Below are 16613 nucleotides of genomic sequence, written 5' to 3'. Positions count from 1 at the left end.
GTGTGTGTGTGTGTGTGTGTGTGTGTGTGTGTGTGTGTGTGTGTGTGTGTGTAAGTGAGTGAGTGAGTGCTTTGCTCTGTCACTTGGCTGTGCTGCTAAACGATATGTCAGAAAATCAATTAATTACTTTTAAGCAGCAGTTAACGGCATCCATACAATACAGCCGCATGAATAATTAAAGAGGACGAAAGCCGAGTTATTTTGGCCGCTCTCTGCCTTAACTAACCTCCTGTACAGTAGCGGAGAGAAACCAGAGAGGCGGACTGAAGGAAAGCTGCAGAGAGAGAGAGGTGATCAAACAGATGATGGAGGAGGACAGAAACTTGGAGACTTGAGCATATTCTGTTGCTGAAGCGTTAGAATTTACATAAAAAGCTCAGAAATGTGCATTTACTGTAGAGATTAAATAGAAATGTAGAATTTAAATAAAAATGTCCAGAAATGGCAAACTGAAATTAAATAGAAATGTCCACAAATGTCAAACTGAAATTAAATAGAAATGTCCACAAATGTCAAACTGAAATTAAATAGAAATGTCCACAAATGTGCAATTGAAGTTGAATTTAAATAGAAATGTCTAACTAAGATTAAATAGAAGTGTCCAATTAAAGTAGAATTTAAATAGAAATGTCAAACTGAGATTAAATAGAAATGTCCAATTAAGATAGAATGTAAATAAAAATGTCCAGAAATGTCGAATTGAAGTAGAATTTAAATAAAAATGTCAAACTAAGATTAAATAGAAATGTCTAACTAAGATTAAATAGAAATGTCCAATTAAAGTAGAATTTAAATAGAAATGTCCAACTAAGATTAAATAGAAATGTCCAATTAAAGTAGAATTTAAATAGAAATGTCAAACTGAGATTAAATAGAAATGTCCAATTAAAGTAGAATTTAAATAGAAATGTCAAACTGAGATTAAATAGAAATGTCCAATTAAAGTAGAATTTAAATAGAAATGTCAAACTGAGATTAAATAGAAATGTCCAATTAAAGTAGAATTTAAATAGAAATGTCCAACTAAGATTAAATAGAAATGTCCAATTAAAGTAGAATTTAAATAAAAATGTCCAACTAAGATTAAATAGAAATGTCCAATTAAAGTAGAATTTAAATAGAAATGTCCAACTAAGATTAAATAGAAATGTCCAATTAAAGTAGAATTTAAATAGAAATGTCAAACTAAGATTAAATAGCAGTTTCCAATTAAAGTAGAATTTAAATAGAAATGTCCAGAAATGTCGAATTAAAGTAGAATTTAAATAGAAATGTCCAACTAAGATTAAATAGAAATGTCCAATTAAAGTAGAATTTAAATAGAAATGTCAAACTAAGATTAAATAGCAGTTTCCAATTAAAGTAGAATTTAAATAGAAATGTCCAGAAATGTCGAATTAAAGTAGAATTTAAATAGAAATGTCAAACTAAGATTAAATAGAAATGTCCAATTAAAGTAGAATTTAAATAGAAATGTCAAACTAAGATTAAATAGCAGTTTCCAATTAAAGTAGAATTTAAATAGAAATGTCCAGAAATGTTGAATTGAAGTAGAATTTAAATAGAAATGTCCAACTAAGATTAAATAGAAATGTCCAATTAAAGTAGAATTTAAATAGAAATGTCAAACTAAGATTAAATAGAAATGTCCAATTAAAGTAGAATTTAAATAGAAATGTCCAATTAAAGTAGAATTTAAATAGAAATGTCCAGAAATGTCGAATTGAAGTAGAATTTAAATAGAAATGTCCAACTAAGATTAAATAGAAATGTCCAATTAAAGTAGAATTTAAATAGAAATGTCAAACTAAGATTAAATAGAAATGTCCAATTAAAGTAGAATTTAAATAGAAATGTCCAGAAATGTCCAATTAAAGTAGAATTTAAATAGAAATGCCCAAATAAGATTAAATAGAAATGTCCAATTGAAGTAGAATTTAAATAGAAATGTCCAACTAAGATTAAATAGAAATGTCCAATTAAAGTAGAATTTAAATAGAAATGTCCAACTAAGATTAAATAGAAATGTCAAACTGAGATTAAATAGAAATGTCCAATTAAGATAGAATGTAAATAGTAATGTCCAGAAATGTCGAATTGAAGTAGAATTTAAATAAAAATGTCCAACTGAGATTAAACAGAAATGTTCAGAAATGTCCAATTAAAGTAGAATTTAAATATAAATGTTTAACTGAGATTAAATAGAAATATCCAGAAATGCCAAATTAAATTTAAATAGAAATGTCCAATTGATGATTCAACAGAAATATTCAGAAATGTCCAGTTGAAATAGAATTGAAATAGTAATGTTCAGATATGTCCAATTGAAGTAGAATTTAAAATAAAATGTCCAACTCAGATTAAATATAAATATCCAAAAATGTCCAATTTAATTGAAATAGAAATGTTTATGTAGAATTTAGATAGAAATGTTAATGTTGAGATTAAACAGAAATGTTCAGTAATGTCCATCTGAAGTAGAGTTGAAATAGAAGTGTTCAGAAATGTCCAATTAAAGTAGAGTTTAAATACAAATGTCAAACTAAACTAGAATTGATATAGAAATGTCCAGGGAGTGTACAAATGTGCTCGACCTTGGTGTTGTGGGCGTCATGTGGTCTGCAGTTTGAGGATGCTGCCTATGTAGTGATTGAGGGATCAGTCAGTGGCCGCAGTGGTTTCTGAATGATGTCTGAGTCTATATCAGTCTTCATATGACAGACTTCAGACTGGCAGAGGCTCAGATCAGACCACAGCTCCAGTTTCACAGTGTTGGAGGACGGCTGGAGCTGCAGGAAAAGCTTGGTAAGCCACAGTACGTGGTGCGGGTCGTAACATCAGGACGGGGGTGTGTTTAACAGATCCTGCAGCCGCTGAGACCACACTGATGGATGATGTGGAAAGACTCGACTTCACAGAGCGGATGAATACTACACAATAATACTCAGTGTTTCCTTCTGAATATTCACAAACAGCTCAAACACACACACACATAGTTGAAGTTATAATGATTAGCCCTCTTATATACATTTCTAAATAGTTTAGTTTTTTGACTATAACTGATTTCTTTTCTCTTTGTCATGATGACAGCACATAATATTAGACTAGATATTCTTCAAGACACTAGTATTCAGCTTAAAGTGACATTTAAAGGCTTAACTAGGGTAATTAGGGTAAAGTTAGGGTAATTAGGCAAGTTATTGTATATCAGTGGTTTGTTCTGGAGACAATCCAAAACATATTGCTTAAGAGGGTTAATAATATTGACCTTACAATGGGGTTAAAGTGATTAAAAACTGTGTTTATTTTAGCCGAATTAAAGCAAATAGAACTTTTTCCAGAAGAAAAAATATTATAGGAAATACTGTGAAAATTTGTGTCTAAAAAAAACTTGCTCTATTAAATATCACGTGAGAAATATTTGAAAAAGAATACATATTTCACAGGAGGTGAATGATTCTGTCCTCGACTGTATTTATAGATGTGGTTTTGTCCAGTGCCTGGAGGCTGTCTGTCCCCTGCGGGCCCCCAGAGAGCAGCACCCCGGGGCCAGCAGCACAAGATCAATAATCGCTTCCTGGAGCCCGACGATCAATCCTGCCAGAACTACTGACCCAACGCTTGACCAGGAATATTGTGCAATGCATCTGGGTCAAAGTAAAAATACTATATTGTGAAATTTGCTGGCTAATTAATGTCACAATATAATGTCATTTTACTTGTATTCACATATGTTTGCCCAGACGCCTTGCACAATTATGCAGTTTATCAATAGAGTTTTGAAAGTGATGATTTTCAGACTTAGGAATTCAAGGCCAGGAAAGTACTTAAAGGCTTAACCAGGTTAATTAGGTTAAAGTTAGGGTAATCAGGCAAGTCATTGTACAGCAGTGGTTTGTTCTGGAGACTATCTAATAAGACTATCCTATGTTTCGAATGGGAGAAAAGTGTAACGGTCTATAGGGGAATTACCAACTTACATCACACATGACGTCACACGGTAACACTTTACAATTAAGTTCATTAGTTAATGCATTTGCTAACATGAACTAATCATGAACAACACATGTACAGCATGTATTAATCATAATTGAAAATTTACTAATGCATTATTAACAATCAAGTCCATGCTTGTTTACATTCGTTAATGCACCATGAGGTAACATGAACTAACAATGAACTACTGTATTTTCATTAACTAACATGAACAAATACAGTAGTAAATGTATTGTTCATTGTTTGTTCATCTTAGTAAATGCATTAATTAACATTAACTAATGGACCTTATTGTAAAGTGTGACCCGTCACACGAGTTCAAGACCAGTTCCAATAGCAATCATGTTGTGTTGTATGGTGGAATGCCAGAATCGAAAGCCCAAAAATAGAGAACTTAACTTTTAGCGTGCACCACACTGCTTTTAATGCAAACCGCAGACATCTTTTGCTAACAGCCATCAGAAGAGCTGAATGGAGTGAGGACCTAATTAAAATGCTGGACTCTGCAGTTCTCATGTCATATCAGGTCAGTTCAGGCTCTGCTGAATCATACACGTTTACAACGCAGGGCTCAAACGCTTTCAGGGCGTGTCAGAATCCATGTTTGCTAATTTACGGATGGGAAAATCTGCTTTGCGCCGTGGCGCATGGTCTAAAAGGGTTGAGTTTATTTTCTTAATGAGTTACAGGTGTGTTTTGAGAATAAACCAATTGCAGTCTCATCTCCCATTCCCTTTAAGAGCCAGCTGCGTCGCGCCATAAGCGCATTCGCTATTTACAGGATGCAAAGTAAGTCTAAGTGGAAAACTGAGCATTTCACAAGCAAACAGTTCACAGTTTTTTACAGAAAACTGTTAAACAGAGCATCTGCTGCGTGAGAATGAGAGATAATGGATCACTTTCGCTCTTGGATAGGGAAACCTTTACGCACAGACATCAATTAGTCTATAAATAATTAATTTAATTTGTTTAACGCAAATATTTGTGTCAAAACTATTTCTAAATTCAGTTCTAATTTCCAGCAAACGAATAAATGAACAATAATAATGAAGTGTGCTCAAAAACCTGAGTTATATCCTAAAACACATGCTGTGCCCCATATGGTCTAAAACCTGACAGGTGGACAAATCTAAGCTTGTTATTAATAAAACAAATATGAATTTGGATATAATAAATAATACTGCTAATAATAATAACATTATACAAAAGCAAATTGTTATGAATGAACTGAAAAAGCCTCCCGAGATGAAGAAGACATAAAAGCAGTGATTTTTCATATTTATGTCGGCTAGAAAATAATATGTTTTGTAATATTTTAATCCTTTATATTTATATTCTATATCTATTCTTATTATATCCTATATACATCCTTAATATTTACATTTTTCATATGTAAAGATATTTGCCTTTTGCTCTCTTGTGTGTATTAAGCAGTGTGTAAGTGAGGCACAACTCTGCGCCGGAGTTTAGACCGGGTTAGTTTTGGTCTAATGAAAAATCTATTTTAGTTTCTCAAAATAGCAACGCGCCAGCGATCCGCCTCAGAACGCCTTCCTTTATAGACCAGAACGCCTATGGGCGCACATATGAGCGCAAATGCATTTGCTATTTAAACAGCGTAGCGCAACGCCTCAAAACCACTCCTGCGCCAAGCTGAAACTAGCAAAAGACTACTGCGCCACGCCTTGCGCCACACTGCGCCGGGTGTATGATAGAGCCTTTCATTTTGATGGTCCGTTTGTTGAATACACAACATTGCATCTACATGCCAACTAATTCTCATTAGATTATAAGTAGACTGATAGGGTTAGGGTAAGCTGACATGTACTTGCAAGGTTTCTTCTAGTCGGTTAAATGTCTGTTGAAGGAGCAGTATCAGCAGATATTAAGCAGACAGTCTACTAATACCCAAATGGACCATCAAATCAAAGTGTTGCCTTCTTTTCTTGTCAACAAAAGAGGCAGTGTGTTGTGCCTTGCGTTCTCAGTACGGAAAAGTTTGTTAAGTGCGATCGGCCCATTAAACGGCAGATCTCGGCACTCTTCCTCTGCTCTCTCATGCATGATTTGAGCAATGTTCACTCTATCAGCGCTGAAGGAGAGATGCAGGAGACGGGGAAATCAGGGGAATCTAAATGAAATGAGAGTTTGAGATGGCCCCGGGGCAGAGAGATGCTCCGTCTCCTGAGGCTATGGTTACTGATGGATATATTAGTCATGACTCTTTTTGTGTAAAATGCAGCAGGGTGGTGCGGGACGAGGGTATAAATGCAGCGGGTGGTCCTGGGGGTCCGTATTTCTTAGTTGCAGATCCGGGATTGAGTCTTAAAGATGAATCCGGGCCCGTTTAAAGCGTCCGGACCGATCTCGTGGGCCATGTACTTCATGAGGAAAGGCCGAAGCAGCAACGCTCTCTTTGGTAAACCCAAAACTCTATTCAATTCAATTCAAGTTTATTGGTATAGAGCTAATCATTATTATTATTATTATTGTTTTAAATCAGCTTTATTAAAGGTGCACATTAATGCATTACATTTAAAAACGGCAAAGTTATTAGTTACTATAACTTGCTAATTACTTTAACTAATTAACTTGTAACTAATAGCTTTGAACAGTTAAAATGGTTATATATAAGCATGGGTAAGCTGCATTTATATTGTATATAGGTATATATATTGTGTAATATATATTGCGTAGTGCCTTTTTCATCTGTTGTGTCACACTTTCTTTCTTCGTGAATCATCTGTCATTGTTTTGTCTACTTTTTAAATATTTTTAACTTTTAATTACTTTTAATTGTGAAAGATGAGCTGTGGAAATGAAGAAGAAACTACTTCAAGTGCCTTTGTTCCCTCTGTGTGTGTGTAAATGTCATCTACACTCACTGGCCACTTTATTAGGTACACCTCATTAGTACAATGTTGGACCCTTTTTGCCTTCAGAACTGCCTTAATCCTTCGTGGCGTAGATTCAACAAGCTACTGGAAATATTCCTCAGAGATTTTGCTCCATATTGACATGATAGCATCACACAGTTGCTGCAGATTTGTCGGCTGCACATCCATGATGCCAATCTCCCGTTCCACCACATCCCAAAGCTGCTCTATTGGATTGAGCTCTGGTGACTGTGGAGGCCATTTGAGTACAGTGAACTCATCGTCATGTTTAAGAAACCAGTCTGAGATGATTCAGGCTTTGACATGGATTAACACTGATTAAAATTTGCATTAACGAGCAGTTGGACAGGTGTACCTAATAAAGTGGCCGGTGAGAGTATATGCTTAACAATATAAAGATATTTTATTGAATGATATTTACCATTTCATATTTCACTCTACAAAATACTCAGTTGTGTTGTTTGTATTTGCTTTAATCAGTATACGTCATGCCAAGCAATCGTGTGTGCGTGTGTTCTTGTTTATGTGGTTTACAAGGATAAATGTGTATAATGACATTGGTATGACCTGTAGTTGTACTAAGCTGGCTTATGAGAACACGCTTTTTGTGTTCTTGAAAATAGACTATATATATATATATATATATATATATATATATATATATATATATATATATATATATATATATATATATATATATGCTTAAAAATCATATTTAATAAGTCTTTTTATATTCAATATTTGCCACTGGGTTAGGTTTTGTGGTTGTGTTTGGGTAAAGGGAGTGGGGAGTGCTTGTAAAGTATATAGAATTGTGTGTGCGCGCCATCAGGAGTAAAATCTCTCATTTGGTTAGCACTTATTATTAGTGTTAACCAAATAATTGTTAGTGATCAGAATAAGCTGTGATTGCGTTCTGATATAATAGACTGTAGATAAATTGATATTAAGAAATATTATTAAGATTATTATACGAATATTTTTTTTATTCAATTTGTTATTCGGGTTATATCACTAAAGCTAAAATTATATATATAAATATAATTAAATATTCCTCATTTGTGTGTCTTTAAACATGTACAATTGAGGTCAGAATTATTCGTTCCCCTTTGACATTTATTTTTCTTTTTTAAATATTTCCCAAATGATGTTTAACAGAGCAAGGAAATTTTCACAGTATGTCTGATAATATTTTTTCTTCTGGAGAAAGTCTGATTTGTTTAATTTCATCAACAGTAAAAGCAGTTATTAATTTTTTAAACACCATTTTAAGGACAATATTATTAGCCTCTTTAAGCTATTTTTGTTTCGATAGTCTCCAGAACAAACCATCATTATACAATAACTTGCCTAATTACTCTAACCTGCCTAGTTAACCTAATTAACCTAGTTAAGCCCCTTAATGTCACTTTAAGCTGTATAGAAGTGTCTTGAAGAATATCTAGTCTAATATTATTTACTGTCATCATGACAAAGAGAAAATAAATCAGTTATTAGAGATGAGTTATTAAAACTATTATGATTAGAAATGAGTTGAAGAAATCTGCTCTCTGTTAAATAGAAATTAGGGAAAACAATAAACAGGGGCTAATAATTCTGACTTCAACTGTATATAAAAAGCAAGGATTACTATAGAAATATAATGGGAAAATTGTCATATTTAATTTAATATATCAGTCAGTCTTTTATAAATAAAGCTCAAATTTAAAATGTAAAGAAGCTTATATTTATACTTATATAAATAACTGATATAAAATAACTTTTATATAACAAAACTTACTTTATTTCCCATGGAAATATTTTAAACTTTTGTTTTGTGGATGTAATAAAATGATATGTAGTAAAAGTTGTTAAATAACTGACTAAAACTGTTCAAATGTTAAATGTAATTCACTTTTTTGTACAAATTTTATATTTACAATGAAATTTCAACTGTATTAAGATAAAGATACAAATTTGATATAATTAAAAAACTAAATAAATTAAATAATTATTTAAATTTTAATTAATAAAAACAATATAGACGTATTAAAAATAAACATGACAAAAACATTGAATTAGTAGAAAAATACAAATACAGAAATAATACTCCTTTTAAAAGCTGCAGAAATATCTCAAAACACTAAAACAGCACCGGAATTTTTGGCAATTTATTCATAACAAACTAAAATGTACTCATGATTTCTGGATGAAATTTGTTTCTATGATGCACAATATGATTTCTATTTAATTTATTATATTTTTTCTACTATAATCTTAATTTTGTTGGTTGCTTTATAAAATGTATTTCTACACTGTAAAGAATATCTGTTAATGAACAGTTTCTGTATTTATTTATGGTTGTGAATAGGGTATATGTCGAAGCATTATAATAGGACTTTTAATTTGCCAGTAACCTGGGTTAAGCGCTTCCGGCAAACTGTATGCCCATGCAAAAATTGGCGCATTTAAGGTCAATTTTCTTTAAAAATCAGCGATCTCCACTAGCTGAGTAATATCTGATTTAAAGTGGGTCTCAGATTGTACAAGAAGCACTGCGTTACATTACATTATTCACCGCCATGTCTTTATAATATGACCATTTATTTCACCCCAGTATATTCAATGGAGCTTCTGCGCTTGCCTGCCGATTCTGACTGGCACGTGCGAGTAAACCGCTTTTTGTCTCGTTTTACGCTTGAGCAAATAAATGAATGCCAAAGTTTATTTAACTGATTGTATTTTAATGACATTACAACATCGATGCTGTAAAAGGAACCGTATAAAATGGAAAAACGTTCCCAATAACAGCTCACCGGAAGTTTATCAGTACGGGAAAAACACTAGCTCGGCATATACCCTATTGCATTATGGGATGTTGATCTCTGCTCTGTCCACTTTTAATATTAAAAATTCAACTCAACAGTTTAACATAGTGACTTTTATGGATTTTAGTAGCAGTTTGAAATAATATAATGTATAAGGAATAATATCTAGAGAAATAAGTCAGAAAATGTACTGGCACTTATTTACAAGGTGTTTCAGAATCAGAAAGAGCTTTATTGCCAGGTATGTTTGCACATACGAGGAATTTGTTTTTGTGACAGAGCTTCTACTGTGCAACAGATTTACAGAGACAGGACAATAAATATACTTATTTATATTATAAATAGGATTATAAATAGATAAAAAGCAGTAAGAAGTGAATGCAAACTATACAAATTTGTACCGTTATATACAACACCGACTCAGACAATACAGCACTGCAAACTATTAAATATGTCCATAAAAGGCACTTTTTCCAGCTTTTCAAGGTTAAAAGTTATTGGAAGAAAGATCAAGATCTCATAATGCAGCTTACAAAATACTGAAAACTGCTCATTTACAGATATTTAGCGTTCACTGGTCTGGAGTTGTGTTGTATTATTCAGCGTCTTCTTTCTGCTGTATGCCTGGCTTGAACATGATCAGATATTTGTAAGCCTGCAAAGCTTGTCGATATATTTTATAGCCGACTACAAGCGCTATTGATTGTTCAACTTTCAGAGATCAGATTTCTGGAAATCAGTAAAACACAAAACCCAGATATCCTGCACCTCCAGGACCCGCGGTGCCGTCCAGCTGGAAAATCATTTCTGATTGGCGTGCATGTTACGCTATTTTCCCTGAAATAGATTTTTGCTTTCAGATATATGATTATTATTCTGTTATTATTATGCAAAACAGATGCACAAATTACATGATGCAAATCAAATCAACAGAAAACAAACAAGCTAAAATATCTAATGAAGTACATACAAGATGTAAATATTATTATTGTTTATATATTTATACCTGTGTTTTTTCAGATTAGCTTAACTTGTGTTAAATATCTGTTATTAAATATGAATATGCATATTTATAATTATATCTTTCTAAGTAATAGCTGCTTTTAATAATTAGTAGTATTATAATATTGTTTTATATATAGCAGTATTAGTGCTGTCCCCTCACAGCAAGAAGGTCGCTGGTTCGAGCCTCAGCTGGGTCAGTTGGCGTTTCTGTGTGGAGTTTGCATGTTCTCCCTGTGTTCGTGTGGGTTTTCTCAGGGTGCTCCGGTTTCCCCCACAGTCCAAACACATGCGGTTCAGGTGAATTAGGTAAGCTAAATTGTCCGTCGTGTATGAGTGTGAATGGGAGTGTATAGATGTTTCCCAGAGATGGGTTGCAGCTGGAAGGGCATCTGCTGTGTAAAACATATGCTGGATAAGTTGGCGGTTCATTCCGCTGTGCCGACCCCAGATTAATAAAGGGAACAAGCCAAAAAGAAAATTATTGAATATAAAAACATGTGCACTGGATTAACTATCACTAATATTCATCATTTGTAGCTTACATTATTTATTGTTTTTTTTTCATGATTTTAACACCTTTTTTCCCCTCAGAAGATGAATTATTAGGTTTAAAATTCCTGCAATATTCATAATTATCTGCAATATCATTAATATGCATATTTATATGTTGCCATCAATAATATGCATATAATATTTTTTAATAATAATTGATTTAATAAATATAAAATTTGACAAAAAAATATCTAGCAGTAAATCAAATCAGTATAATAGTAGTATTGTAATATGTAATAAAAATTAAACTTAGGTAGAAGTACAGTTGCTAATATTCATAATATACAGCTTACATTGTTATTTATTGATATGTATTAATTTTATCTAAACACTGAATTATTATTTTCGTTTCAATTCCAATGATTGTATCTTTTTTATTTACAATTTAATTATCTGCAATTGTTTTTTTATTATATATAAACTAATTTTCCTTCAGCTTTGTCCCTTGATTAATGGTATGGTCACATCAGAGCTTGTGCTTGTGAAAAGGGGCTGTGAAAAGGGATGGTATTAAACACTATGATTAGATTTTAATTGTTAATAATGTAAAAATCTTAAGCGGGCTAATATTATTGACCTTAAAGAATAATAAAAACTGCTTTTATTTCAGCCAAACTAGAAGAAACATGGCTTTCTTCTGAAGAAATATAAATACAAAATATAACTATAAAGTCCTTTTTCTTTTGACCATTTCTATTTAACAAAGAAATAAAATAAAATCTTCAGATATTTATTATAGACTGAAGTGCCGACAGACAGAACTTTCCATCAGAGCAATGCTCGTCTTTACATCATCTGCATTGTGTTTTGTATTTAATGTTCAGGAAGATTAACACTGAAGCAGCTCTTAATGTTTGCACACATGAATCACGCTCAACAGATCTTTCAGTTCTTACTGTTATTGTTATGAATGACTGTGCAGATATACTCATTTAAAATCTCTCTTATCTTCACTCTACCAAATGCCTACTCAACTCTGGATGTAATACGGACTATACGGTTACTTCTCTATTAATAACTCAGCTTTTTGGATATAAATGTGATTATCTTATTTTGACGCTGAATGTGTGTGAAGCTGATGGTTTGTGCTGTGGTTGTGTGTTTGGAGCTGTGTTTGCCAGTGTTTTGTGAGATGTTAAAGCATGATTTTTACTGATGAACTGATTCTGATTGTTTTGCTGTAAATTATTGTGGAATGTGTTTGAGTGAGTGTGTACCTGTGTGTGTGAGTAAGTGTGTACCTGTGTGTGTGTGTGAGTGTGTGATGCTGATATTGTTCATTCTACTGCTCATGCAGATCGACTGCTGCCCCCTTTTGGCCCCTTAGATCTCCAGTACTCGATCTTGTTTTCAGTGTTTTAGATTAAAACAAAGTAAGACTTTTTCTGTCAAAGCTCATTTTAGATTGGTATGCATATTTAATTTTTATTTTATTTATTTATTTTATTTCATGGAAGGAACTTGATTTAATTTATACTTTTTTCACCATTTGAAACTTGATTTTGTGTCAGCTTTTTTGCTTATTGACATCGTCATTATTATTATTTTTCCATAATATTTATTTATTTACTTATTTTTATTTTTATGAACTTGTTCTTCTTTATTATATATATATATATATATATATATATATATATATATATATATATATATATATATATATATATATATATATACACACATATTATTATTATTTAAATTGGTATGTATATTTAATATTTATTATTTACCTGTTTTTCTATTTCTTGCAACTTGAACTTGTCAACTTTTTGTTAATTAACATTATTCTTATTTTTTCTATAAGCTAATTTTTTATTTTATTATTATTATTTTAATTTTATTGTCAGCTTTTTTTGTCATCTTTATTATTATTATTAGTAGTAGTAGTAGTATTAACATTTATTATTAGTATTATTATTAAATCATGCAAAAACATGATATAATGTCAGAAATCATATTGTGCATAATAGAAACATTTATGATTATTATTATTTTCTGGTATTATTTATTTATTATTATTATTATTTATTTATTATTATTATCATTTATTAGTATTATTTATTTGTATTATTATTATTATTATTTATTAATAGTATTATTATCATTATATTATTATTTTTATTATTTCTTTTTATTTATTAATAATATTATTTATTATCATTATTATTTATTATTATTTTTATTTATTAGTTTCCCAGTGATGGGCTGGAAGGGCATCCGCTGCGTAAAAATGTGCTGGATAAGTAGGCGGTTCATTCCGCTGTGGCGACCCCAGATTAATGAAGAGACTAAGTTGAAAAGAAAATAAATGAATTAATTTATTTATTAGTAATATTGTTTTTATTATATTATTATTATTTATTTATTTTATTTATTAATATTATAATTTATTATTTTTATTTATTATTCCATTAGACAAATTTCTATTTAATTAATTTATTTATTTTGATTTCTTGGAACTTGATATTGTGTCAACTTTTTTGTTTATGATCGTCACTGTTATAATATTTTCATAGTTTTCTGGTAGTTTTATTATTATCTTATTTTATTAATAATATGTGTATATATATATATTAGTTTACTGAACTGTGGTTTGAATGATCAGCATTGCGTCAGTGAGACGAACAGGCTGGCGTTTTGAAGCTTTTCTGCTTGTTCTGCTGATATCATGTTCCTTCTGATAAAAAAATACAAAACAAAATCTGCTGGTACAAAACAATCAGCTATTAGCAAACACAATCCTGCACACTGTTTCCAAACATGTTTATATGATAATACTTTAAATATACACAAATTGAATAAAGATGATAAACATAAATAATTAATAATGATTATACTTTAAGAATATTTGGTGTATTTACTTTATTTCTGAAAGGTTTGGCCGTAAATTAAACAGTGACTGAAGAAATCTAGAAGGAATACAGCTGTTCATCAACATCAGCAAACCTTAATTTTAGTGACACTTTACTATAATAATTATTATTTTTACATTACTGTGAGGGTTAGAGTAGAGGTAGACATTATTAATTAAAAAATAATTGGTAATTTAATATATAATATAAATAATTCTCTGTATAATTATGTTTTTACATTACTGTTAGGGTTGGGGAAGAGGTAGACATTAATAAAATACAATTTAATGGGTAATTTGATGAAAAACACCAATAATACTCTGTTTAATTACTGGTTTACATTACTGTGATGGCTGGGGTTGGTGAAGACGTTAATAAAATACTTTTAAATTATATTTTAATAAATAATAGGAATATTACTTTGTAATAATCACTGTTTTTACATTACTGAGCTGGTTTGGACGTTAATAAAATGCAATTTAATGGGTAATTTAATAATAATACTCGGTATAATTGCTGGTTTTACATTACTGGGATGGCTGAGTTCATTTATTCGATAAATAATTCCCGTTTACTTCAAGCCGCAGCTGTATCCCTTCTAGCAACAACCACGCGCGAGGAATTCCATTGACTGCTTAGACCCATTTCTCCCCCCCAATTCGGTCTGACCTCTGATTGGTCGAGCCCATCGAGGTCTGTCATCGCTATCCAATGATAGCGCTCCAGGGGTTTGGCGTATGCAAATTGGCTGTCCTGGCTGGCGTTCCTGCGCTGCCCATTGCCAGTAAAAGCGCGTCGCTGCCGGAGATTCATTCACAGCGCATCATCTGATCCAGGAACAGCACTTTCTCTCACTGGTCCTTCTTTTTTAGTTTTTTTAACCCAGCTAGTACTTTTGTAGTCAGTTAAAGAAAGCGAAAGTGTTTGCGTCAGGTGCGCGCTCTAACTTTCTAAAGGATACGCGCGTGGCCGATGATGATTTCTGCTGAAAGAGGAACAGCATCTGCGTAAAAACTGATCTGAGTTCAGCCCACTTCACACCGAACAGCAGGGTTGTTAAGAGCTGTGGATCCCCATCCCGAAACTCACGGAGACAAAAACATACCAAATGGTTTTTCTTTGGGACGCCAAATACGGTAAGAGCGCTTCTCAGATCGGGACAGTCACTCGCGCGTTCACGGGGCTATTTTTACGCGTCATGTTTCATCACGTCTGAATGTTTATTACAGTTACTAATCACGAAAACCTGTAACCTCAACCCTAATAATGCGACGTCAAAAGCTGAAATCAGTTCTGTTTGCGTATGATTAAACTGCAGAAATAATTAAACCTGTAACCTCTACCTTTATATTGATGGTAATGTGACATTCATGTTCATCAAAAAACTGTTTACGTAAAAAAGTCAGTTTAAGTTTAGTATTGTTTGCTTATTATTGAACTGTGTAGAGAATAAAACCTGTAACCTCAACCTTATTAATGATGCCATGATTTGTACATTAAAAAGTGTAGTTCTGTTTGCCTGTTATTGAACTGCACAGAAAATGCCAGAATATGAAATGCAAATTGATCAAGAAAGTAGTTCAAAAATAGTATTGCAGTAAAATTGGAAATGAGGAAATTGAATTAATAAATGCATTAACTAACTAAAAAGAGTAATACAATGGAAACTGATGGAGAGATATAATGTGTTATTCAGAAAATGCAGATTAATGAAAACTACAAAATAAAATAATGAAAGTACAAAAAAGTATATTATTTTATTATTTTTTTATGTAGGTATATATTTTCCATGATAAACTTAATCAAATTCCTGAAATTAAAGTGATTTTTTATTACTGTTGGTGAGTTTTTTATATATATCTACAAACCCTAAAAGACCTCAAGAATAACTAAAAACTAAACTAAAAATACCAAAATAATCTCAAACTGTCTTAAAATTTGAGGGGAAAAAAAGAAATATATATATATATAATGTGTATAATATAAACATCTGATATTTAATTATATTTTTTTAAGAATTTTGGTCAGTGTGGATGGTGTAAACAAAATGCCTTGTCACGACAAAAGAAAACCATGAAAAAGAACTGGGATGAAAGATGATATTTTCATCAATTTTATTTATTTATTTATTTTCGTAAATACAATAGGCTATTACATTTCAACCTTTTTATAGAAACTGGTTTTATTCGGGTCAAAAGAACATTCTGTAATGCAAATATTATATTACATGTGAAGTAGTTTGTACATTAAATAAACACGTAGCTGAAGTGATTATTAGTAAGACACTTAAAATAAAACATCAGATTTTGGGACAGATGTGTGTGTGTTTATTTATATATATATATATATATATATATATATATATATATATATATATATATATATATATATATATGTTGTGTATGTATATATATATATATATATATATATATATATATATATATATATATATATATATAATTTAAAGTGGTATGTATATTTAATATTTAATAATTATCTGTTTT

The 16613-nt window shown here is 31.3% G+C and overlaps 1 protein-coding gene across 7 annotated transcripts in view; it reads left to right on the top strand.

Moving 5' to 3' along the window:
* Positions 1 to 16613, top strand: part of runx1 (RUNX family transcription factor 1) — a 224006-nt gene that overhangs the window by 166075 nt on the left and 41318 nt on the right. For 5 of the 7 annotated variants that reach the window (XM_073948914.1, XM_073948907.1, XM_073948900.1 and 2 more), the window contains exon 1: positions 14925 to 15245. The exons of 1 other annotated variant lie outside the window; for it this stretch is intronic. In XM_073948914.1, the coding sequence (XP_073805015.1) occupies positions 15218 to 15245 (28 nt within the window). In that variant the 5' untranslated portion in view covers positions 14925 to 15217. Of the gene's footprint in view, positions 1 to 14908; positions 15246 to 16613 lie in introns of those variants that run through there. One more of the 7 variants, NM_131603.3, reaches the window with a different exon arrangement.

The sequence above is a fragment of the Danio rerio genome, chromosome 1, assembly GCF_049306965.1.
Source record: "Danio rerio strain Tuebingen ecotype United States chromosome 1, GRCz12tu, whole genome shotgun sequence".
In the NCBI taxonomy this organism is placed as follows: domain Eukaryota; kingdom Metazoa; phylum Chordata; class Actinopteri; order Cypriniformes; family Danionidae; genus Danio; species Danio rerio.
Note: the sequence above shows the minus strand (reverse complement) of the source record. Positions and strands in the feature narration are given on the sequence as shown.